Below are 27,563 nucleotides of genomic sequence, written 5' to 3'. Positions count from 1 at the left end.
GCAAATGGGAGCAAAAGTGGGAAATCTCTCCCATGCCCATAACTTCAACAATAGCAGGCAATCAGCTACCTCATCAACGTTCTTTTTGCTTGTCTTGCATAACTCCCTATACAAATGCATCTGTCTAGATCACGAATAAAATGTAGAAACATGGATGGAAGAGACCTCCCGAATGATCAGTAAAAAGTACACCACCAAACAGATGAATAAGTTAACACAAGACCTGAAACAGAATATCATCTGCTGATGCATCCTGCGATAAACGTGCGAGAGCACATGAAGCAATAAAATACAACCGAACTCTTGATCCATTCATGTCTATCTTGGACCGAGATCTTTACCAAAAAGCTTAGGAACATAAGAACGCCAACTCATATCAGGGCCAGGGGTGACATCAGAAATAACAACATCACTATCAACAGGAAGCCCTAAAAGAACACCTACATCTTGTAGAGTAATAGTGACCTCTCCCATAGGTAAGTGAAAGGTATGAGTCTGTGGCCGCCATCTCTCAACAAGAGCTGATATGAGACTCCAATCCAGCTGTAAATATTCCACTCGAGGTACACCATAGAAACCAGTAGACTGAAGTAAAGGGACCATACGAAAATCTAGCGGTCGAAGATCATCTTCATTATTAGGGTTTTTTCGGCGACACTTCAACATATCACCACCACCTAACTGCCAAATATTTAAAAATGTATGTGTATGGTGAAAATGAAGAAGGCTACGGTTAACAGGGCCCAGATGCACGTCCTGCAAACATATAGAAGTACAAGTTAACAATAAATAATAAATAAGTACGATCAAAACCTTTCACTTAACATTTAGATATTAAGAGATGAGATGTTAGTACTAGTTCTTTTCATAATAACAATTTAGCAACAACTTTATAAAATATCCTATAATTGAGTCTCATTAGACTTAACTAAACTTTCTAGGCTTTCCCTCTACATTTTCTCTTTATGCCCTTTCAAATAATGTTTTATTGTTTCTGCCTTTTAGAAGTTAGCATAAACTGTTTGAATATCTCAAATGTCCATTCTCCTTGCAAAATGTTTCTCATTTTCTGCAGAACAATTCGTACCAAGTATTAACACGTCTAAAATCAGCAAGAACCAACGACAACATTTATATTTATATTACAAGTTTCATTTCAGTTGGTGCTCCTATTGCTTAATTTTGGAACTAGCTTTAGAAATTAAAAGTGATGACTTAAGTGCACGGCCAAATTTAAATGAAACTTGGTTCTGTTCAAAATAGGACAGGTTGTAACTACAAGTAGATCTCGTAATTATTATCTTACGTATAATGACAACAATTTAATAAGTTCGGATAATTAATTATCATAGGCTTATTTTATTTGGAAAATATACAAATGCATAGATATTCTTATCATCATTACTATGCTAGTAACATAATCAAATAAGCATCCAATACAGATATGGCCAAAACTGGCATCAAAGTTTATTATAATTACCTGAAATTAATAATCAACATGACGGTAACCTTGTTAGAGGGCTCAATTGCATAACGATCGGAGGAAATGGCATACAACTACTATTTTAGCAACTGGAAAACCAATTCTGACTTACAGCATATGAGTACTGTTTTGATGGCATACAAGTACTATTTTGATGTCAAAATTATTGGATGGGACATCCAGAAGGGAAAATGTTAATATTGAGATGGAGGAAGTAACTTATAGCTATTTATATTTATTACCGACTATGGCATCATTGTTTAGCACAACATTAAGAGCTCCTTACTACTACACGGAGACATTAAGAGCTGAAAAATGGAGGAAGTAATATAGACATCACTCTATACGAACTTCGTGATGGAAACCTTACGCAATGCAACCATAACTGCATTCTCTTCATGTACTTAATGTTAGAACATAAAAAACATAAACAAGTAACATATGGTCCTGATCAAATAAAAGGAAGGAGATTGCAGTATAATATTGTGAATTTCATTTCACTAGGTAATTTCATCAAACAGCATGATGCAATCCAGTTAATTATCTCAAGGTTCATGATTGATGTAGGCAGGTTAATTGATTTCGAAACTGTGCTTGTTCGTGTAGATCGTAATTTCTCCCTCCCCAAATTACAGAATCCTGTGTGTTCTCGAAATCCCATATGTTCTCCAGACAAATTTAATATATTCAAATTAAACTGTGTCATGTGTTTAACGGGCAAATATTTTTTGTTAAAGTAAAAATATCAAAACGGGGAATGATATAGCATTTTTGTGCTTTTAAAAAGAGGAAAAAGAATATAACCACTACCTTTTATGTCAGGTTAAGCGCATCGTTTTATATCCTTATATACTTAAACACATTTTCATACGCCACCCTCCATCTTCACTTCTCTCCATCTTCCTTTTGTATGTTTACAATTCTTTTATCTCTGTTATAAGAACACATAATCACGTGCATTTAAAATATGTATGATATCCATGAAGGAGGTTCCATCTTATTCATTATAGCACGAAAAATTCACATAAATGATGTTTATACGCATTAAGTCATATATGTTTATACCAGTAGAGACTAGAGTCTACAAAAATGATATATATGCATCCTACTATTAACTATATGCGTATATAAAACTTGAAAATGAGAAAGAAAAGAATATACATACACCTTATATGTGTGAAATAAAAGAAATATGCTGATATTTTAATGAATGATAGAATTAAATTAATGTATGGGGTCCATTAGAGCTAAGCTGATTTGTCATTTGCCTAAGTAAAATATGCATTCACATGTCGTTTAACCGTGTGGCGCCCTCCAAACCTGGGTCAGAAGTTTGGGGTCCACACACACACCCCCCTTATTTATAATCTGTTTATAACAATACTAAAGCTAATAATAATATACAGTGACCCTACTTACCAACTATCACGGATTGCAACAAGTTAAAGTATGCACACAAGCCACACACACACACTTATATTACAACGCCCAAATCCCAACTATTTAAACTTACAACTGAGTATTAAAACATTCTTACAAACTTTATATACTTAAACTATTCCAAAAGCTGTCAGCTAGCTTAACTTGATCAACCTGGACTCCTAGCTCTCGCGCTAGATTGGGGATCCTCGCTACCAACAAGTTCCTTCTAACTGGAAAAGAAAATAAACAACATCGCACAAATGAGCTAACTAGCTCAGCAAGTCACATTGACAAGACTGAGAATAATGATCATCAAGTGAAAAAAGTTAAGGTATCAAGTGAATGATGATTAATGATTTAGAATTGGATATTATATTTTCATTTTAAAAACCAAGGTGAGGCTGTTGATCAGTCATGCACTAACCCCGAGCAAGGCACACAACTCTGCTCTAATTACTGGATCCAAAGCACACATTGGCCTAACTTGACCACCAATCTGGTCTGACCGCGAATCTGGTCCATAATTTTATAAAATAATCCAATTCTATCATAATAACAGAATAAACAATGTAAAGTAATGAACAGAATCATAAGCAACATTGGATGTCCAATAATGAGATGGTTTCAATCTTCTCATAGGAACAATATGACAATTTCTAAAGAATGGTTGTTAGGTAATGAAAGGATTGGATAACAAAGGAATCAACGTTTCAAGGTTACAAGGATTTGGTCTTTCAAAGCATAAGGTACAATGGTTTGAATATGTAAGCAATTTTATTTAGTGGTTGGTATCTAGTTTATATGTATTTGTAGTGTAGTATCGTATATCTGTGGTTTGTATTTGGGTATTCAACAATCAACGGTTCAGAAAGAATAAGGTTTATAGTTTAAAGATCAATAATTGGAAACACGGTTTAGGGTTCAGTGTTTCAAAGCACTTGCAATATAAAATAGGATTATCAAGTATCTATAATATAACTCGAGAAAGTTCAGAACACTTGTCTGGTATTCGCTTGCTAGACTTTACTAACTTCCAATCACAATCTCCTACTCCTCGACTATCTGTTTCCATTTCTTATGCCTTGCCTCTTCTGCTCACATATCATAAGTAAATATCAATACTTGACTCATACGATTTTATTCGGTATATACTTCTATCTACCCTTCGTTTTACCTGAATCCGACCAACAGATTGAAAGTTACGCTAAAAACAAGTAGACACTGAACATATAGACCGGCAGTCAGGCAAACAAGTCATATATAACACATAGCACGTCAAACAATTAATGAGATTTCATTTATAAAGAAGTTTCGGGTCATACACAGGCTTTCAGGTATTTAATATGATTTTAAAACATTTTTCGGAGTCAAAACGGGTTGTTGGATCAATTTTAAAGCACTAAACAGGGTTCTGCTAACCAAATCTGGCTCCAAAATAATTTTATAATAATTATCGAGCCTTGAAAATAATTTAAAATAATATTTTAAAGCTTGAAACTTATTTTTCAGAATTTTTAAATCAATAATAAATAATTAAATCTAATTAAATAATTAATTAAAATCAATTAATAATTAATTAAATCAATTAATCAATTAATTTTCGAATTAATTGACCAATTAATCAATTAATTATTAACTAAAATTAATTAACTAATTAATTCAGATTTATTTTTGAATTAAAAATATTTTTTGGAATTAAAATAATAATTTTTGGAATTTTCAGAAATTAAAAACGAATTTTTATAATTAAAATAAATAGGAAATATGATTTTTAAATATTTTATAAACAGGAATCCTATTTTTGTAAACTTTGCAAACTACAGGGACTAAACTTCATCGTCCCCAAAAGTTCAGGGACTAAATTGCAATTTTGCAGTTCAGTCGCCGGAAAATTACGGGGATGGCCGGAGAACACGTTCCCGGCATCCTCACACTACCAACTCCTCCAGATATGATCTGCAACTCACAAGAAACACAACCCAACAATCAATTCTTCTTAATAACCCCAGACCTGGCCGGAAAATGGCCAAGAAGTTCGCCGGTTTCCAGCGAGCTCGCCGTAAACTTCAAAACACAACTCCCTTCGAACCAGGGATCGTCTGTTAACGAGCTATACACCAATCGATTGCAAATTCCATGAGGAACAAAACCAACTATATTTCAACATCTAATAATCCCTAGAACAAAAAGCCCTAAATTTCAATTAAAAACATTCATACATGTTATAAACCCTAATTTCAAAATTTGAAAATCAAACTCAATTTTGAACATGTTATTGAACTCCAAATCAGTCATATGACATATGAAAATCATCAGGAAAACAAACTCTACAACATGCAATCATCAAATCATTCAAACAACCATCCGAACAAAAAGTCATATTTTTAATCAAAATAATTCGAAAATAAATAAAATATATAAAATCAACCTTTGATTCTGCAGTAAAACGAGTTCCAGAATCTGATAGTACTCCTCAAACCCTTCGATTTGGTTACTCGAGCTTTCCAAACAGAGATCACTAACACCTTCAAAGGCTGGTTTGATTTTCGGAAGATTTTATGAATATATGAATTTTCTCTGTAAAATTATATAATTACTGTTTGCAAATGATTTTTGGTACGAAATAAAATACGGTAAGGGCTATTTATATTTACGGAAAAATAGTATCCCGTTGGATCATTCCGGATATAAAATAGTACGTTTATTTATAAAAACGGATCCAAACGGTACCGGTTTTCGGGATAATTATCCAAATTAGTACAATTTGTACTGCGGTCTTGGTCTCAGCGCCAGGTTACACTTATTACGAGGTGATAATTATAACAGTTTAATAAAAAGATCCCGTTTATCGAAAATACGAGTTTTATTGATTACCGAAATGAATTTTGTATCGAAAATATTGCGCCGGGACCCGCACAGGACAAACCGTACGCCGAATCGAAAAAGTCGAAACATGGAAAATGCTCGGAATATTGCAATTATGTTATGAAGGAATTCTCGGAAGAGTTTCGGGTTATAAAAACGTAAAAACGGGTGAAGTCGGCTGGTTCCCGATTATATAAAATAAGTTATAAATACTTGGAAAAAGATTTTATAAAATCCATAAATTTCCTATATAATCATAATTCAACATAAAAATAAATAGGAAGATATGACAATTTTCTATATTTTATTTTGGACATATAAAAATTAAAATACTCCATTTATATCAATTTTAGACATCCAAACACATATATCACGTAACAAATAATTCACATAATAAATACTGAAAATATATAATATTTATTTATTAGCAAAATGAATACATGATATATCCCAGATATTACAAACCGCATATTACAAAAATGATATATCAGGTTCATCTGATTTCCCTTTTTCTCTTTTAAAAAATGGTAAATTATATACTGTTATTAAATGACATTTTGGGCTTTTTTCTAAATGACATTTTGGACATTATTCATTCAAATAGTAACATTTTGGTCCTTTTGTTCTAAACCAAGCATGACCTTAGCATAACATATAATAACTTCACATATCTCTTCTCTTTTATATATAATAGGAGAACAAGGGTATAATTTGATGAGATTAAAAAGTCTCATTAAAAAGACTAAATTACCCCTATTTTTAATATTTATATAAAAGATTGTGATTTGTGGGATTCGAACTCAAGTTATTTCAATTAACTATCATACATATAATATGTAAGTGTGCTCAATTAATATTTTATTTAACTTTAAAGATACTTGAATTTCACAAAAATAAAGACAGTTAGTTCAATATTTGTACAGTTAATTTTAAAAAATTGAAATCCATATATAAAATTAGGCATAGTACATAAATAGATTATTATCTTATTTATTAATCATTTTTTAGTTTGAAAATATATCTCATATATTTTTAACATATTTTTTATTATAAAAAGTAATTAAAATGTACATATATAATTTAAAAAAAAAAATTGAAAATAAAATCACTTATATATAAATACTCTATATCGGTAATACATATTTAGATAAGTTCGAATTATAATGAGTCAATGCATTTTAGAACTTGGTCCATTGTTCAAAAAATACTCGAAATTTGACTACATGACCCGACCGAAAAACATCGTCACATTCTACGTTTAGTAAATTTAAATTACAAGCTCGGCGAGAATATATTACCAATAATGTGATTTTTTTTAAAATCTTATGTTAATATAAATTAATGTGTTTGAGGTCTTTATAGGATCAAGTCAATTGATTATTTATATTAAAATTACTATCTTCACTGTTAACGCATTATTATTTTTGGGATTTGTCCCAATTTAAGAATATTTGAAATTTAAAATGAGATCTCACTAGATATGTTAAAAATACGATGATATATTAAATCAATTTATTTTTTATTTTTCACTTAAAAAAATAACTTTCTAAAAAGAATTTTTTTAGATTAGCAATATTCATTGATCAAGATAATATTGTACAAATATTTTGAATTATTTTAATATTTTGAATTATTCAAATAAAAGTTATATCTATACTATATTGTAGTATTTGATTCAATGCATTTTATATTATTTAAGGAAAAAACATATATTGTTCAATAATTTGAATGAATTAATCAGTTCAACTAATATTTATAAAACTTTATCGAACTGAAATTTTTTAATTTTAGAAGAATAGTATAAAATGTTATCAAATTTTTATATGAATAAATATTAGATTCGTAATGAAAGAAACTTAAAAAACGGTTTAAATAACGAAATAAATACATTTTTTCTTTCGAATTCTTGAAAAAAATCATGAATATCAATAATAAGTCTTAAAAATATATAATTCATTTTTATGTTACAACCATGATTGATACCCGGTTGCGTAAAAAATAGATATGGATTGTTTGTTAGTGATAATGTGAATACCATATATAAATTATAGCAATTTATTTATTACATAATTTTAATTTTCGAATAATTATAAATGCATGCTATTTAAGTAATAAATTATCTCACTAGATGTTAATAATGATTATACATGTACATAAATCAGATATTTAGCATATAAATAATTGGAACCATCATAATTTACTAAGAGAAGTATAACGTACAATAATTTACATGCCAACACACACATACATATGACTTAATTTTACTTTGTTAACACTAGTGTAAATAAAAAACTAACATTTTCTCATACATACATGCGTTAAATTTCAAAAACTAATATTTTTCATTAAAATCAACTTTAATATTAATAATAATGTAAATTTTACATTATTGTATATTATGATTGCAAGTCATTCTGACTTCAGTTATGCATTTTTTATTTTTTTAAATTGAGTAAATTAATTGTAAGTTAGTAGTGAATTTAGTAATAATATAGAACTACATATAGTTTATTTAAATAAAATTTAAGATTTTGGTCAACTCTGTTGTCAACATATATGTTAATGTGTAGTTTTTTATTTATAAACACAGTAACGACATTGTATATATTAAGTTTAATCATTTCGTTTTAAACGTACACTTACTACCATATTTATATTCATTAATTAATTAAATATAAAATAACGGGTAAGAAAAATATAATATAATAATAGTCGAGGGGATATTAACTGCTAAAAGTGAGGAAGTATTCAAAGTTCTTATACAGGGGGACTTAAGTTTGTTGAAAAGCTTCATTTCTTCAAAATTTGACTCAAGAACCTATATAAGGATATTGTGGGAATTGCTCTACAAACATCATTATAACATTATTATAATTGCATGATATATAAAAAAACTATCGATTATTATGCTATTTATATAGTAGACTGTAGATATAAATATCTCTTTTTTTCTCGTTGCAGCTTAAAACACCTGCCGGAGTTGAAAGATCGCTCCCGGCGGTAAACTATGGGCCAACTAATCAACCAGCCTTATCTTCTGGAACTTATATACATACGAAGCATCTGTATGTATTCTATCTATACTTACTTTCTGAATGTTCCTTATATTTATTTAACCTAAATTTGTTTCAAACTTTATCACTTGATTATTGTACGTTTAGAATGCTAATATTTGTTATTAGTTTTTTGTTTAATACGTTTTCAGAAGTCTTGGGCTGCATTAGCATTAGGGTTAAATATCATGATTTGTCGAAAATTAATGTCGATTTTAACTAGTCTTTGGATTGTTAATGAGAAGGGAAATTAGGAAATTGTTTGGAATGTCTCGAAATAATGTGACAGTTGCTATTAGTGGTAGAGGTTTCAATATCGTATCTGAATACTGGATCCCTAATTGTCGGTGTGAAACCTAAATAGAATTATTTGTAACCAGAAAATGTTAATCAGGATAAGTGGTGGATGACGATGACCCCGTTCTATTCTAGTCACCGGTCCGGTTCGCTGGAGTTTTAAACACCATCGATGGCTTTTGTTATTTGTATTGACCTAATATGGTTCATACATATAAAAATCCTCGTCCAAAATTTTAATGAATTTTAATTGATTGTTCTGTTCTTTAATGGCTGTATTGGTTAAGATTTTGTTTTAATAAATTTTTTTAGGAGTTAGCTGCATTAGGGGTAAAGATTTGTAACGGAACTGCAATATATACACACTTAAATGTATAACTTGTTTTATTACATGATTTTTTGATGCTGTTAAATACAAGAGTAGTACTTGTAAATCATTTTCTTAGCATGTGTCTTTGTGTTTGTACCAGATATGATCTTTTGGGATAAAAGACGCATTTATTTTGGACAAAACTTGGTATTAGAGGAGAAGTAGGTCTCCTGCGTGACGTTAGCAAAATTGGATAAAATGGCCAGGTTTTTCTCAGAAACCTGGGACCTTTTTTTTTGGCTGTTGTTTGTCTCCTCATGAATGTTACACTCTCTTTGGGGAGTTATGCTTTACTTTTAATCTTTTATGCATAATTTTTTAAAAACATTTTACTTGGCCTAGTAAAGTCGGACATGGATGATTGAATGCAAACTCGAAAACTTTGTATTGTGATTTTTTTTTTTTTTTGAAGTAAACGTACTTGCTTTCATTAAATAGAATCAATAAGAAGTACATCAGAAATAAACTCCGGAGCAACATCATGCCACTCCTGCAAGCCTGACATGGAATGAGCAGCCCTAGCTAAAGCATGAGCCACTCCATTCGCAGACCTATGAACAAAGTTCACTAGCACATCATCAAAGTGCTTAAAAAACTCAATACAATCTAGGACTATCGTGTGAAAAAATGATCTTCCATTTGTTCCTTTACATGCCTCCGCCAGCAACTTAGCGTCCGTCTCAAAAACGCATTTTCTGAATCCTAAGTCCTTCGTCCATGATAGTGCTTCTTTTAAACTTACTGCTTCTGCCTCTCGGGGATACATTTTGCCATCAATTCTTCGTACTCTAGCTCGAATAAACTGACCAGCCTCGTTTCTGATTATGCTGCTAATTCCAGTGCTTCCAGATGCCTCAAACAGGGCAGCGTCCACATTTATCTTTACCCATCCTTGTTGGGGAGGTGACCAGTGTCTTGGGCTCGAGTTAATCACCTGCCTGTAATTTTTCTTTTCGACCTGGGCTCTCTTCCAGTCATTTAACAGATTTATAGCAGCTGCATGAACTCCAAAATCTGACCCCGTTATTTTATCCCAGATCCATCTGTTTCTTCGATTCCATAGGCTCCAGCAGACCATTGCTATCAAGCTCAACTTTTCTCTATTACAAGTATTAAATAATGGAATCAGAAAATCCCATACACTACCCTGGTACCTATCAATATCCACCTCTGGGACAGCAACTTTCCCCCACACATTTCTTGCAAAACAGCAATCAAAAAGCACATGTCCAATATCTTCATTTTTAACTAGACACCAAGAGCATCTTGTAGGGATTTGAACTCTCTTTTCTGCCAGGGCCATAGCTGTCGGCACTACACCTTTACAAACCCTCCACATGAAGTTTGAAACTTTTCCCGGAAGCTCTAATGACCACAATTTCTTCCAAAAACCAGCATTAGGCCACTGTTGTTCACCCACCAGTTTTCTGTAACAGCTCTTTACAGTAAATAGACCAGACTGCTCAATGATCCAATACCAGGAATCTTGCTGAATACTTCTTGAAATCGGGATACTTTTTATCAACTGGATATCCCTGTCCAAGAATAAATCTGTCAAAATATCTTCATCCCATCCTGTCCGAGTTTCATTCATTAGGTTTCCAACCTGCACATCTACTAGTTCCTGAGGCATAGTAGTTAGTGGATGTCCGTTTAACAAACACGGAAGCCATGGAATCTTCCAAATATTTGTAGTACTTCCATCTCCAATCCTTCTCCTACTGGCTTGCTTTATGACTTCCTGAGACTCCATAATGCTTCGCCACATGTATGACGGGTGTGTTCCCACCTTAGCTTCTAGAAAATTTGTGTTGGGATAGTATTTTGCTTTCATCACCTTCGTAACTAGGGGGTTTTCACCATTTAACAATCTCCACCCCTGTTTTGCAAGCATAGCAACATTAAATTTTTTCAAATCTCTAAAAGCCAACCCTCCATTTTCCTTTCCTTCGCATAATCGTTCCCACGACATCCACCTTATTCCTTTTCCCTGACCCCCATTCCCCCACCAAAACGCATTCATCGTTCTCTGAATCTCATTACAAATCTCAGAAGGAATTAATAAAAGATTCATCCAGAAATTTGGTATTGACTGAGCTGCAGATTTTAGTAGTACCATTTTTCCTCCCTTTGACATCGGCTTGTTCCTCCAGCTTTGTAACTTTTTACATATTCGTTCTGTCAAAAATTTGAATGCATTATTCTTATGTCTTCCAATATACATCGGCAAGCCCAGGTAATTTCCTGGAAGCTCAGACTTTTGCACTTGTAGGATGTCGCAAATCTCCTGGCTGCTAGTGACATCTGTATTCGGGCTGAAGATAGTAGTTGACTTAGACAAATTAATAGCTTGTCCCGAGAGTTGCTCATATCTTTGTAAAATGCTTTTCATGCTTCTTGCTTCCTGGGCAGTAGCTTTAAAAAACATATAACAATCGTCCGCAAATAGGAGATGCGATATGGGAGGTGCCCCCCTGGCAATAGAGCAGCCATGTATGAGCCCTACTTCTTCATGTCTTCTGATAATTGAACTTAGTCCTTCCGCACATAAGATATATAGGTAAGGGGAAATAGGGTCCCCTTGCCTAATGCCTCGTTTTGGTTTAATATTCCCAAACTCACACCCATCCTGGATAAAGCTGTAAGATACCGTTTGAACACATCGCATGATTCTTGCCACCCACACACTGTTGAAGCCAAACTTGATCAGCATATTCTCCAGGAAGTTCCATTCTAATCTATCATAGGCTTTAGATATGTCTACCTTCAAACCAACTACGCCACTTGTTCCCTGAGTCTTCCTACGGATGTAATGGTTGAGCTCAAACGCGATAAGTGCATTATCCGTTAGAAGCCTACCTTTAACAAATGCACTTTGCTGCTCAGAAATAAGGCTTGGCAAACATTGTTTGAGACGGTTAGCTAGAACCTTGGACAATATACGAAATAGAACATTGCAGAGGGATATAGGCCTGATGTCAGTCATCTGTTGAGGGTTCTTTTTCTTCGGTATCAAGCATACCAGGGTATGGTTAACACCATCTGGCAAATCGCCTGTATCAAAAAACAGCTTGCATAAATCCACCACATCGGACCCCACTATATTCCAATAAGCTTGATAGAACCCTGGATTAAGTCCATCATATCCCGGTGATTTTTCAGGATACATAGAAAAAACCGCTTCTTTTACTTCCTCTCTCGTAATAGGCATCATTAGCTTCTGATTTTGTTCCTCTGCAACTCGATGTACGTACTCCCTTTCAGATAGTTCTCCTGCTGTCCCAGTCGTTTGAAACAGTTCTTCAAAGTATTCCGTGATAATTTCTCGTATATCCTCCTTACCCTCTTTCCAGACCCCATGTTTGTCCTTTAGCTTTGTCACCTGATTGTTTTTCTTTCTTCCAGAAGCGTAACTGTGGAAAAATCTCGTATTTTGATCTCCCTCTTTAAGCCAAAACTGTTTTGCCCGCTGCTTCCAATACACTTCCTTTTTCTCCAGTAGTTTCAGAAACTCCCATCTGGCTTTATTATACTTCTCTATTCCGTAGTTGTCTCGTCGCGATCTGTATTTTCTCATCACCTTTCTGAACTCTTGGATCTTTATTTTCATTTCTTTAACCTTACCTCCCCCCCATTCTTCAAGTTTTAGACAACAATAATCCATTTTTTCTACTATGTTCTTACCTACCATCTGTTCTCAGCTATCTTGCACTAACTTCATACACTGTTCTTCTTTTATCCACATGTTTTCAAACCGGAATCTCTTAGATTTTGGGACATACCTCGTCTTATTTAACTCCACAAATAATGGCATATGGTCGGATGTTGACACTTCCATCACTGTAACTGTTGCCTGTGGGAACATATGTCTCCACTCCTGGTTAGCGAAGCCCCTGTCCAACCTTTCTTGTATCCAGTGGTCAGTTCCTCTGGCCCTCTCCCATGTGAATTCGCTACCAATGTAACCAAGATCAGAGAGACCACTCTCATGTACTACTTCTTGAAAGCCTTCCAATAAAACCCGAGCATGATTTCTACCTCCTCTCTTCTCATGAGCATACAACATATCGTTAAAATCTCCTATAATACACCATGGCAGCTGAGATTCTGCTCCTAAATCTTTGATTAGTTGCCATGATTCCCTTCTTCTCCATCTTTCTGGACACCCATAGAACCCTGTGTATCTCCAACGTCCCACCTGATCACATGAAACCTCGAAATCAATGTAATGGTTACTGCTGCCTCTAATATTCACACCCTCCCCATCGTTCTTCCATAATAATGCTAAGCCTCCTCCATGTCCCTGAGAATCGACCGCGTACCAGCCAGAATAGTGGATAGTTTTACACAACTTCTCTATTTCTTTCCCTGTAACAAACGTCTCTGATAAGAAAATTAAGTTGGGCCTTATTTGTTGGATGATTTCCTTAAGAAATCGAACTGCTCGTTGGTTGGCCAACCCACGACAGTTCCAAACTAGAAAACTCATAATACTCGGTGGGCCTGGTATCCAGAGCCCACCCCATTCAAGTTTTTTGACACGTTTATGGCATTTGAGCTATCTGTTGTACTCTCCAAAGGCCCATCAGTAATCATATTTGCAGGCCCACTATTTTCTAACCTTTGGTCTAAGTCCACCCTTTTTCTTTTTGTATCTATCACCACATTTGACTTATCTTGATTACCGCTTATATTTGAATTTGTGATTGAGTCCTCATTTTCCTCCTGATATCTTGCTGTGATCACAACAGTTCCCTTATCCCCGTCCATCTCTCTCACAACACCTTCAATTTCCTCAAATCTTGCCTTACTTTTCTCCCCTTTGTCCGCTGTTCTGTTAGCTGCACCATCGTGTTCCATCCAGCTACCTCCACCCTCCGAATTCCTCAACCACCTAGCTCCGACATTGATTTTATTATTCCGACCTGGTGCTCTTAACCAAACACCATATGCTCTTTCGATCTCCTTGTCAGGATTCTCGTACACAATGTTGCAGTCTCTTTCTGTATGACCCACAATTCCACACACGAAACAGAAATTTCCCAGCCTTTCGTACTTAAAATTAATCCAGCTCCATGCTCCTCCCTCCCTCTTGATTTTCATTCGTCTTTTTAATGGTTTCTGTATGTTAATAGTAACTCTAATTCTCACGTACTCTTTCCATATTCCTTCAAAATTTGTAGTATCAGATTTCACATATTTGCCCACATAGTCTCCAACACTTTTAAGAATTTTTTCCGATATGAATCCTTTGGGTATATCGTACACTTGGACCCAAATGTCGACTTCATTCAATGTCACCAATTGCGGATCATCTGTCTCCTTCATCTGTTTGTACACAAGCATATTCTGCTCAAAAGACCAAGGTCCACCTTCAATTACCTTTCGTAGATCCATGATGTGATAGAATACAAAAGAGAATTTGTAGCCTCCTAGGTCATGCACTTCCATGCCTTCTTTGGGTCTCCATAATGATGCTAACAGATTTTGCATGGCCTGGAAATTGATATTCTTCTCTGTCATGAATTTTCCCACAAGGATAAACGTCTCTTTCTTCTTTTGTATCTCCTCCCCCCCTATTATCACCCCGCTTTCATCGTCATCTTCAATCGCCAAGTTTGCATACAGTTCCTCTAGTTTTGATTTGTTGTATTCACTCATAGCTACGAATCTGAAGCCTTTACCTTATACTAAATGAATGAGAAAATGATTGATAGGATATATTATGAATGGGAAAATAGAAGAAAGTTTAGGTTAATAAACTTGTCATATTGACAAGACAGCTCTGAGATTCCAGAGAGAAAAATCTTAACTGATTATTCTCAATTATTAGCAAAAACTGAGCAAAGAGCTCATACATTCTGCACGAAACTATCCTAAGTTATTAATATATATGTAAATTTATATGATTGCCTATTTTAAAGGTAAAAGTTTAGGAAACTATAATTATGTTCCTGATAATAGAATCTCTAAATCGCCTGTTTTAGGTATTACCTATTTGGTCGAGGTGTTGCAAGTCTTACAGCAGAGATTTTACATAAAATCTTGGATGATAGGGGAGAGAGGAAGCCTGGTTCTATTGTGCTCTATTGTAAATCAACCTAGCCTTTCAAAGGCTTAGTTCTTCTTTCCTCCGGAAGATGTGTTGTGGGTAAGATTGTGTGGAAGAGTTGTACGTTTGATATAAAGTTTTTTGTTGGTTGTGATTCTTAGAAAAGCTCGGTTTAAATGGGTTTTTGTCTGTGAGTCATTTGTTTGTGTCAAGGAGGTCTGAGTCTATTTGTTATCTTCTTTCGAAATGTGAGGTTGATTATCTTTTATGGTCCAGGATTTGGGGGATTTTGGCATTTGAAAATCGTGAACCACCTATGATTTTAGAAAAAACTTTGGGCTCATCTTCCCACAGCTGCAAATTTCGTCCTTGCTGCTATTATACTAATCAATGACGATGCACCTATTGTATGGTGAAGGACCTCCTGTTTTATTATTAGGCAAGTGACTTTCACTTTTTTCACTACTTGTTACATGCTAATGTATGTTCTCCTTTATTTTTCTATGGTTTTGTTCAACCTATTTTGGTTTTGTTTCATAGAACCGGCCTACTTCAAGACTTTGTGTTAAAATTTTCAAATTAATTATTTGTAAATTATTTGATTCTTTAAACTTGGACTTGCTACTTTTAAGTCTTTAAATTTTGGTAGTTGGACTTGATTTTTGATAAAGAATTTTCAAATATAGTTCACAAGTCTTATTACTTATGGACTTGAATTTTAATTACATAAAGAATAATTTGTCAGATTAATTTGGTGGAACCTTAACACAAGATTGATTTCTAATTATATAATTTGTCACATTTAGTTCACAACTCTTATTACTATGGACTTGTTTATTTGGTGGAACCTATTACTTAAAGAGTATTTTATTTCTTTTTGCATTTTAAGAATATATAACCTTAAATAATTTTTGGGTGACCAAAGTCACGATGAGAATAACGGGAGTAGATAACCATTTACTAATAACTATTGCCCAAAATACCCACCAACATTTTAAAAGGCCCAAAATACCTACCAGATACTCTATCTTCAGTGGGGTAACAACTTGTTACTCCAGTGGCAGGCACGATAATACTCCTTTGCGTATCCTGATACTCCTTTGTTAGTGGAATATCATGTAAAATTTTAAAATTGTTAAATTAAGGTGCACATTTTAGTTGGGGTTTACCTAAATCCTAAACCCTAAATTGATATTTGTTTTATTCATTTTTTAAAAATATGTCTAAAACCCGGATTGAGAATTGTTGAACCCTAACACATTAAAAATTGTAGAATATGGTACATGCTTAAATAATAAAATAATAAAATTATAATTTAAATATTCAAAAAAGTAAAAACAATTACATGATGCTCCACTGAAAGTGGAGTATCGCCTGATACTCTACTGACAATACTCCACTGGAAGAGGAAAAGAGAATATAAAGGCCATGATAGATAAGTCTATATTAGCATGATTTATAATATAATTTAATGAAAAAAATGATCCGAGAATACGAACGTGAAAATCATGTCAAAATAATAGTGTGATGATTTGTAAAAATACGTAATAGAGTATTAGTTTTGTAACAATATAATTTTTTTTATAATGTCAAAGGTAGAATTGAAAATTCTAAATATGCTTATTTTATGTGATATTTAATACTTAGACTGCCTTTCAGGCACACTAATAGAAAGGTTTTCTAGAGTGACCCTAATAATTGCGCTGAATTATTTTTATAGAAAAAAATGAGGAATCTAAATTACGTATATGATAATATAATCTCTGAATCACCTGAATCGCACATGTTATATCATATATCTAACTAGGGGTGTTCATGGGTCGGGTTGGCCGCATTGGAGGCGTTTTTACAACCCAACCTAATTAAATCGGTTTGAAACTATTTGACCTAACCCTACCCGTCGTACATCGGTTTGGGTTGGGTCTGGTTATACTATATATAATTGCTAATTTCAAATATTTTTTTTATAAAATAAAATAAGTAGAACTTACGATTTTGGTACTATTATATAAATTTGTTTAAATTGAAATTTTATTAATGTATATCATGTCGTAAATCATATGCACATACACAAAATGTAACTATAAATGAAGATATTTATATTTTATAATATACAATTGCATAAAATATATAGATTATATTAAAATTATCGAACGAGGCTTAAGTTAAATCAGGTTCGGATGGGTTGGCCGAAAAAATCTTAAACCCGTACCCAACCCATTGAATGCGGTTTGAATATTTTTTAACCCAATCATGAATTGGGTTTTTTTAAATCAGTTTAATCGGTCTAAAAGAGGGTTGGATTAGGTCGATTTGATCGGGTTGACAAACCCATGAACACCCCTATATCTAACAATATATGATCTCACTTCTAAAAGCTCATCTATTTTTAGTGAGAATTTAACCAATAATCTTTTTTTAACTCGAGTAGATAATGTATAGAATCACTTTAAATATCTCATAGTTTATTCATATTATAACTCTGCAAGATCTTAAATAAAAGGTTCATGTTTTTTTTCAATATTTTTATGCGGCCCAGAGGATCATATAATCCATAATCATATTGTTTTTAACTTGGGCCAAGTATCGTAAGATTAACCTACTACCCGAATTTTAATTTTTGGATTTAATATTATGAAATATAGATAGAGGTTGATCACCCAAATTAGATTTAATAGTATGAAATATAGATAAACTATCTGAAACATTTAAACATTCAAAATTATCTATTCATTCTTTTACTAATACTAGCTTAGAATCCGTGCGATGCACGATTTTTTAATATTATATATATTTTATTTAAAGACAACAAAATATATTATCTTGATTTTGAAGACAAAAAATAATTGCAAATTTTGCATTATTATTCTATTCAATGTACAATACCTACTTTTTTGGTTTAAATCATTGAAAAGGTAGGAGATTCTATTCAATATAGAATACATGCTTATCATTGATTATAGTATATTCCTTTATTTTGGATCCAACGGTTATGATCAATTTATTTAAAAATCCTCACGATCAATATTTAGTTGGCAGTACATGGACCATAACTACCAAAACTTTGGATAAGATCCCCCTTGTGCATATTATATAATATAAGTATATAATGTTCATTTTGATACTAAAAGTTGATGTTAACAGTGTTCACTTCAAATTCTTGCTCCTCTTCCTCGGCGCTTCACAATAAAAGCTGAAAGTAAGGATACAGTACAGGGATGCATGGATGCGAATGCCTAACGCGAGGATAAACATATTTGACAAATTTGATAATAAGGTTGTTCATTACACGGGTTATTCAATGATATAGGGTTGAGCGTTCGGTCGGTTCGGTAAAAAACCGAACCGAATAGACCGAAAAATGAAATATCATTTTTTTCTTCAACCGAGCCGAACCGAATTGTGCGACGAACCGGACCGAATCGAAATAATTATGTTTGGTCCGTTTAAAAACCAAACAGACCGAATTTGTTTTACAAAACTGCAATAAAAATTAAACCAAAAATTATAAACTCTAAAACATTATGAAGTAATGTGATATAGAGAGTTCTAAGAGTGTATAAATATAATAAAAAATTAAAAATTAGGATTATAATTTTTAAGATATATATAAAATGTATTTAATATAAAATAATAGTATATATGATTTGGTCTATTCGGTCCTGACTAATTTTTTTTAAAAAAAAGACTAAACTGATTTTATTTTGGTCTATTCGGTTCGAATTTTTAAAAAATCGGGACCGACCGAATCGAATTAGCACGGTTCGGTTCGGTTCGGTTTTTCGGTCCTGTTCGGTTTTGCTCAGCCCTAATTATATATAATTGATATAGATAGTCGTTTGATGTTATGCTTTGTATGATAAAACCTACTATCAGACCTAAGGCCCTAATGTGAATCGAATTAAATTTAAATTCTAATCATTAAACCAAAAGAAAATACGTTGAAAGAATTGATTTTTTTTCTTTGTAAAAGCAATTTCTAGTACTATTGGTAAAATTTGTCAAGTATCTGACCCCGGATAACCCAAGTATTTGTGCTACCTAGAGTTCGAAATATGTGATCATTACGGTACATTTACTGTAATTAAAGAATAGATTTATTGAATGATTATATTAGATGTATTCCCGGTTAAAAGTGCGAGAAATGTGATGCGGAGGAGAGTCGCTTATGTAACTTTGGATAACGTCTTATACGAGAATACTTAAAATGCTTAAATTAGTGGTAGGCCCCAATTAAAGATAGAATTAAAAAGTTAATTAGAGGATGTAAAATGTGTTGAATGTTAATGTGTTTTCGTGTAACCGTTTCTACCTTTATAAAAAGGTTGACACAAGGAAGTTTGACAAGTAGGAATATCACGAGTTACATACCTTATAATGTCAAATTTTGTGGAAGTAGGACCCACCAGTTAGAATTGTTTTTTTGTCTTATATTACTTTCTTGTAAGGCCCTACTAAATTAATTTAAAAAATGTCATAAAATTCAACATTATCATATATATATTTTTTTATTCTAGTGGGACATACCTCTATTTCTGGACTTGTTTAATTGGCGGGGCCCAATATTTTATTCCTATTCAAATTTTACTTCTTTTTGCATTTAAAATATGGAAAAAGCAATTATTCGAACAAAAATGTAAAAACACAATAATGTACTTTTTCTTAAGATAATGATAATCCAAAGGAGATATATTTATATAGATACCGTGAGCATATTTATATATATAGAGAGAGAGGATTTCTTTTAAAAGAAGGATTTTGGTAATATTCTTTATTTTAATCTCCTTGTTCAACTTTTTGTTCATATAACAATATTTATTTGGTCATCCACAGCTTCGCAAAATACTGGTTACAGGTGGATTGTGAAAGGAGATAAAATCTATGTCGAACGACCTTGTTGTCAATTCCATGTTGAAAGCTGAAAGTGAGGGGAAGAAGCCAGAGGTAGTCTTATATTATGATCTCTATATATTGTTAATTTTTTTTCTTTATTCAATGTAACATGTTATCTATTTATTTCGTCTGTATAGTCAACTATCTGATCACTATTGAGAACAAATGATGTTTTTTATTATCCAGTGTCATTTCTCTTCCCTTTCTTTTACCATGTGACAACCGGAAGTCTTTGATCTTGGATCTGAATAGTAGTAGAATAGTACTAGAAGAATTGTGTTGCTTTTTAAAAAAGGAGTTAGTTAAAGCATTTTATATTATATATTAAGTTTTCAAGATGTGCGACATTAAAGCACAAGACAAACACAAGTTTAGTGACTATGGACATTTGTCTTCTGTTTTTTAAGACCAGTCAACAACAATATCCACATGTTGATTGATATATTTTTGATAAAACAACTCACTCTTCTTTCTCCCTCTTGAAATTCTAAGCAATATCTTTACCTTTTTTTGCTAGTTAAACACATTCACGCACAACCCTGTCTTTTGTAAAGGTTCGAATCCTCGACATCCCGTAAAGGGAGCGAGGAAGATACCAAAACACCAAGAGGCGTTGGGTTCTTTTAACTTTTACCCTCGTACTAAAAATCTTATGCACCAAACACTCTCTATACTTTATGTTTAGATTCAGGCCTTATCTTTTTAAATTACATACCATTATTTTACCCTCTTTCTCTCCCTCTGTTTAGATTTTGTATCTTTTTTATTTGTTTACTTGCTCCCACAATTGTTATAAATATAAGTTTTGGTAATATCCCCACCTCTTTGACTTTTTAAGATAAGGTTTCATTCTCCAAATTCTTTTTCATTTCCTCTTTAATCTATGTACGAATTTTCTATCATGTGCCCAAGGGCACACAATAAGCGTGGAAAATTATAAGTTTAACTTATTTTGATTGGTTTCTTCTTTTTAATAGTGGTGGACCCCCTGCATACACAAAAGCTATACCAATCAAAATGGCCCAAATTTATAATTTTCCGCGCTTATTGTGTATCTATGGGCACATGATAGAAAAACCGATTTATGTAAGATTTAGTTATATGTACTACAAAATTTACATGTACGTACCTGTCTACGAACTTTTATGTGCTTTTTCTTTCTTCAGATTGATAAATCTGTATTTGAGAATTAAGGTAGTCTAAAGCATATTAGATTTTGCACTGATGTTACTTGAGGCCAAAGTTTTGATCGAAATTTATGGGGCTCCGTGAGGTATCTAATATGCTCGCAGTATGTTAGTTGAACAATGAGATCTCATGCAGCATTATATTATTTGTGTTTCCCTGCCATATAGTTTGTAAACTTTGTACCCTTTTAGCACTATAGTTTTTAGTATTTATTTCGTTATTGTGGAATCCAGACTATGAAGTCCTATGTATGGGTTCAAACTTCCGAGGGTTTTACACAAGCAGTGGAAGAAGAGGTTGCCATATTATGCCCTACATTTGATCATGAAATAAGATCCGGATTTGGATCTTCAGAGGATAGTCCAATATCAGTACTCCCAAGTGTTCGAGCAACTTCTTTAAGTTTAGTATTTGATTACTGCCGATTTCACAAAGTTTGTCACTCTCTCGAGGTTAGATATCTTTGCTTTGAACCTATGATCTGTGATTCCTTGACTAAGACTGTTGTAAAGTCTTCTTTACTTTCTCTCATACGTAAGTTGTCCAGAATGAGTAATGCATCACGGAGTATCTACTCCTTATCTCATCTACATGAAAAATAATAATACAGGGCTATGAGAAATTCATCTCTAAAGAGTTGGAAATGTCCAGTATGTAAAGATCAGGAACCATGTAAGCATATGAATATCAAATGTCTATAGCCAGACAAATTAAATTAATTTTTCTGGTGCAATGGTGGCAGAATCTCCTTTGCGGTTGCATTTGATGAAGTACATAAAATATCAAATTCTAATAGCTGGCTTTCTCTTTGAATAGGAGCGCAAGACTTTTGATAAAAACTTCCTCCAAATGGATGCAAGAAGTCTTTGTGAGTTAATTACTCTTGCACACTACCTGCAACTTAAGCCGCTGATTGATTGCACCTGTGATGCAATGGCAAAAAGAATTAGTAAAAGTTCTACTGAAGAGATTTGGCATATGTTGAAATTAAGTGTTGATCTCCCAGAGGTTTTCTTCGTGTAACCAGCATACTTAGTTTCTGATGTCCAGTGTTGAAACTCGCGTTTTTGATCATTTGTTTCATATTATGTTGATTATGTCAACTGATGCAGGTAGAAAAGCTGGAGTCACGGGGGCATTCAGCTTCTAATTCAAGAATCAGGCTTTTGGAAAAATTGTACAAAAAGCAGAAGCAGATAGTTGTGAAGGAAATAGAAAATCTGAAGGTGAAATTTCCATTAGAAAAAGATTTACCTGAAGATATATTTCAATTATCTTAATTCAATAGAAAACTTTAACTCTTGGTTATCTTCTAAATTGATAGAACTTCATGGCTGGATTGGAGGCTGTGCAACATGAAGATACTCGTGAAGTTGATGACCTGGTTTCATTCATTAATGGAGGAGATGGAGGTATCTTCGCTTCTTATTCCCCTCATTTGTAGCATTCTTACCTTTTTTCTGGCTTGAGTAACCAGTAATCAAAGCACTTAAGAATTCACACAATAAAGTGTCCATCATGTTCCTTCTAAAACTTAAGAGTTATGACAATATTATCTTATACCACTCTCAGAAGCTTATCGACTAGCTATATATAATTTATACTCTGCTAGAGAACCAAGTTTATCTTAATGTGGAACACAGAAGAAGTCTGTTAGTGATCTGAATATTAAAGAAGTAATGAAATCTGGACGAAGTGGCTGGGATGTTTTCCTTCCGTGAATATTAGAGTTCTTTACTTTCGTACATGTTCTCGTTTATTTTCCAAGCCCTGAGATGACTTACTTGCTCTGTTTTGATGTATCCGTAATGTGTCTTCTTCTGCAGTCTGATGTTGAAGGTTAAACTTGCCTACCTCATCAAATAATTTTGTAAATCAGCATATCCTCAAGTAATATGTATAATGTCCAAGCGTTTTATTTTGTAAACATAGAGTAATGGAATATATCTGTGGTATTCTTTGGTGACGTTATCTCATGGTATCTTTCTATTTATACTTTTGTTATTCTGATAGGTACAGATGGTAGTTTGAAATTCTATTCGAGGATTTCCCTTGCATCATAATTTGCTTCATACACTACTGTTGTGCATTAAAAATTGATGCAATAATTTCTATTTATAGTTTGCTCCCTACCCCCTACATTCTTGTTTTGTTGTTAGGAAATGGCGCAAGATACTCTTGCTTTCCCATCATGTAACACGATTGATTAGTTCCATTACTTTTGCAGAGACACAAACTTGGGAGAGAGTAGTGTTTGTTTCAACTAACGTCCCAGTTTAAGGTCACCATTAGTTCAAATAACTCAATGTGGACCATTTCCATGTGGCTAATTTAATATGTATAAGTGAGTTGACAATACTCCGCATCCCTTGCCACGTACCTACTCTTTGCTTATTTATTGTATTTCATAAAGAGATAAAGAAAGTGTATTTGGTTTAATATCTCTTACTTAAAGAATAGGTGCTAAAACAATTTCGGAAACATATTGATACTAACATATTGAATGGAATTATTAGAGGAGGAAATGGTTAAAACCAAAACCAAAATGCGAAGTACATTTGTTGATATAATTTATATAGAGAAAAACCTCTAAAAATGTGCTTGGGTAGTTATCTATAGGTTGTTGATTTAAATGCCAGCTTTTGATTCTCTAATCTCTTGTATTGACTAAATCACATGAAATTTTAAAACTTTGTAGTTTCACTAACATGTCTCTTAATCAATTGTGATTGGAGTTATACGTAAAGACATCTTTAAAATTAAATTATGATGATTTTTAATTGCAAATGTTTTTGTCTCTCCTTTGACGAACTTTGATAAAGAGGTAATGATGCAAAATCGTGTTGCTAGAAATTAGGAAAGTAAAAAGTAAAAAAGTCTTGATATTACTTGATACAAAGTAGTGGCTAGAGAAGGCTAGGAACTTGGTGGGAGGTGAAATAATCGGATAAAGCCCAACTCAGAAAAAGGTAGAAATAATTGTAAATCCACATTTTCTATTTAAAAAATTCATCTATCTAATTATTAAACTGTGAATAATAATAATTGTTACAAGATTCTATATATAAATGTGTTGACTAGGAAGCTAACAAAATTTCTTATGGAAAAAATCTGATCCTTAATTTATTAATGAACAATGTCACGTTTTTACTATATTATAGGCAGACTCATTGTAAGGTGTCAAAAATGGGTGCAGATCCAAATATCGGACTGTTAAATTTTTATCAAATTGGAGACGGGTGCGGGGACTAGGCATGTGAATTTTGCACAAGTGAAATTGTAAATAATCTTATACATTATACATTTAGTTAACCATGGTTTGCTATAAACCAATGAATTATAGACACTTAGTTTGCAATACATGTCAAGTTAATAATAAAAAGTCGGGAGGATAAAAACAAGTCCTCCGGGGACACTTTGTTTCACAAACTTCATTATATATGCCACATAAGTATCTAAGCATTTTTTATCTAAGCGTTCAAAGTTGTATCATTTTCACACGCATTGCGCGGAATCTATACCCAGGGAAAACAAACCTGCATTTAAAAACCTTTTGGTGAAAACTTAGATATTACATATAAACTTGTTTATCTAAAAATATTTAGGTTTAGTTCTTTTATGTTGCATTTATTAATATGAAGTGTCATATAGGAAACAATTATCATTTTGAAATGTGCCGTTAAACGTTATGGTGTTGCACTTTTGTGTATTAAAATAAGAATAACTAATATTAGAGTGCACTTGCTAAAAAGCATGTCGTAGTTACTGTTCCACCTTCATTTATGTTCCAGTACGCATTCCGAACACGTGAATTGTAGTCAGATTGGTTTGCTCAACAAGAATGACTTGTTCGATGCCCTATAAAGTGCAAGAATAGTCCTGCTCCTCATTAGCACTTTTTTAGTTATTTTGTATATATGAGAGTTCACTTCAATATCTCTTTTTCTACAATTGTTGTTTGCATTTTAATCGAGTGACTTCGATATAGATATGCATCTTATCAGCTTTAACTATTCTACAATTTTTTCTTTTATATTGAATTGCTTATTTTGCTGGTTGACCGGATTCAGAAAATTTTAGCTAGCATGATATTTCCCTTTATTTCTTTCCATGTCTGATTCCTTTTTGGTTCCTGCCTTCTGCAGCGAAGTAGTGGAACTTGCCCGGAGATTTAATTTAGATTATGCTGATCTCATTTGAGTCAGGAAAGTAGACTCATTCTAGCTACCGGTGGAATTAAATGAATGACAAGGTACAATTTTGTTTACCTTTTTCAGGTTGTGCAATAATGTTTAAAAGCCACTGACCTAAATTAGGAGTATTAACTTTTCTTGATATTGCTCTGCATACTTTTTAGTTTTTACCTTCTTGGAAATAACTATAACTTTTCAACTGATGTATCATATATGTTTGTGTGTGTGTGTGTATTTGTGTTTGTGTGTTTTGTTGAAGCTATTTTCCGTGTCCAAGCATTTCCTAATTCAGAACTGTAATGAAATTATCATACTCATACTTGATTTTAGGTCCAATAATGCATACGTAAATGTATGACTATCTGTGTGTTCTTCTATCTTTAGTCATGACACAGGATAAATATTATAAAATTTGCGCGAACTTCATGACTAGTGTTCACCTACCTTCTGTTCTTGTATTTTGTCTTTGCAACTAAAAAGTGCCATTTGAGCCCTACTTTAACAAAACTTATGTTCAAGTAGTTCAAGTAGTTCAGAAATCCAACGGAGCACTTTATATAATATGACAATTAATTTATTTTTAAATCAAAAAATTGCACTTTTCTTTTCAATTTCCGTTTGCTCATTACATCTCCACGGTCTCTTTTCATAAAATTGACATTCCATCCATTACTTCAATCATACCCATATTAAGCATTACAGAACTAGTCGGTTGAAAAAAGGGTCTATGTACATCATAAATTTGTGAGCACATCGTATTAGTAACATATTGGTAACACATATATATGTGGCAAAAACAAAGTTGGTCTTTTGAACATAGAGAGCATGCAACTAACAAATAATCAAGATAACTAGTTGCGGAAAATAAAGTGGAGAAGAGACGTGGTACACACGCCGTAAGGATCTAAAGAAGGCCCATTATTTTCAAGACTGGAACCGATGTAAAAGCAGAAGTTTCGCATCGCTTCCTCAAGTTTAGTTATGTTTAACGTCAGTTGAGTAAATAAACCGATGTAAAATACAGAGTAATACATCAGTTTTTTTAAGAATCTGATGTCTATCAGTTAAAATTTCTTCCCTGTTATATGTTTATAGTGCTATGCTGTGAGAAAGGCTCCTGCCTCCTTGATGAAGGCACAAGGCTTTTTTTTTACGGACATGTTTTATTTGAGATTTAGAATTTTATGACTAGTTGGTTAGCTGGATGAATTCTTATAACTATATACCTATGCCAGTTGTCACCTTTTAGGTTCTAGCAGGATGAATTCTTATTACTATATCATTTTATGCGGTTCAGTATATATGTCCTACTATTTTCTTGTCAGTTGCTCTGTTATTTCAATATAATGATCACACTTATACTTTCTTTAGAAGTTCATGTTCTCGCTCCCTAAGACCTTTTGCATGTGTACTGTGTTAATTATGCCAGCGTATTTTCACACCCTTGCTAATTTAGCCTGACTTGTGACTATGTTTGGAGGGACAGGACTAAACCATGATGGCGTATGATTGGAAGTGATTTGTTCGTCGGTACCTTCTCGGAGGCTAGGAGTGGCTTATAAGTTTTTTCTATTCCTTTTCCTTGCTGTGCCAAGTTCAGATGTTCTTCTTTTAGATCCTTTACCGAAAACTAGATGAAGGTACTATGTCTAAATTGAAGTTGTGCTCGGTTACACTTATACTTGTGAGTTAATTATCGACTTTAAACCATTTTTAATTAGCAAAAAGGATAAAGAACTTTCAATCA

At 33.0% G+C, this 27,563-nt stretch overlaps 3 protein-coding genes across 10 annotated transcripts; 1 reads left to right on the top strand and 2 right to left on the bottom strand.

Annotated features, from left to right (window-relative positions):
* Window positions 1-318: 318 nt before the first annotated feature.
* Window positions 319-13,154, bottom strand: LOC141719995 (uncharacterized). Its single transcript, XM_074522357.1, has 2 exons — window positions 9,945-13,154; window positions 319-756 (listed from the first exon to the last, which is right to left on the bottom strand). Exons 1-2 carry the CDS (start codon window positions 13,152-13,154, stop codon window positions 319-321), a joined length of 3,648 nt encoding a protein of 1,215 aa, XP_074378458.1.
* On the top strand, window positions 8,676-27,563 carry LOC141721489 (SKP1-like protein 20). Of its 8 annotated transcripts, none has more exons than XR_012574743.1 (12): window positions 8,678-8,835; window positions 9,591-9,696; window positions 15,478-15,641; window positions 15,819-15,981; window positions 20,376-20,486; window positions 21,857-22,075; window positions 22,440-22,631; window positions 22,736-22,849; window positions 22,948-23,035; window positions 23,851-23,967; window positions 25,769-25,875; window positions 27,303-27,563. XR_012574743.1 is itself a non-coding variant. In XM_074524434.1 (10 exons), exons 5-10 carry the CDS (start codon window positions 20,424-20,426, stop codon window positions 23,452-23,454), a joined length of 681 nt encoding a protein of 226 aa, XP_074380535.1. In that variant the 5' UTR covers window positions 8,679-8,835; window positions 9,591-9,696; window positions 15,478-15,641; window positions 15,819-15,981; window positions 20,376-20,423; the 3' UTR covers window positions 23,455-23,840. The 8 variants fall into 8 exon arrangements, 1 of the variants encoding a protein (XP_074380535.1); XR_012574744.1 differs by having other exon boundaries at window positions 27,297-27,563; XR_012574746.1 differs by lacking the exon at window positions 15,819-15,981 and having other exon boundaries at window positions 8,676-8,835.
* On the bottom strand, window positions 13,188-13,979 carry LOC141719994 (uncharacterized). Its single transcript, XM_074522356.1, has one exon. It carries the CDS (start codon window positions 13,977-13,979, stop codon window positions 13,188-13,190), a length of 792 nt encoding a protein of 263 aa, XP_074378457.1.

The sequence above is a fragment of the Apium graveolens genome, chromosome 4, assembly GCF_009905375.1.
Source record: "Apium graveolens cultivar Ventura chromosome 4, ASM990537v1, whole genome shotgun sequence".
Classification (NCBI taxonomy): Eukaryota; Viridiplantae; Streptophyta; class Magnoliopsida; order Apiales; family Apiaceae; genus Apium; species Apium graveolens.
This window is presented reverse-complemented; position numbering and strand designations above follow the sequence as displayed.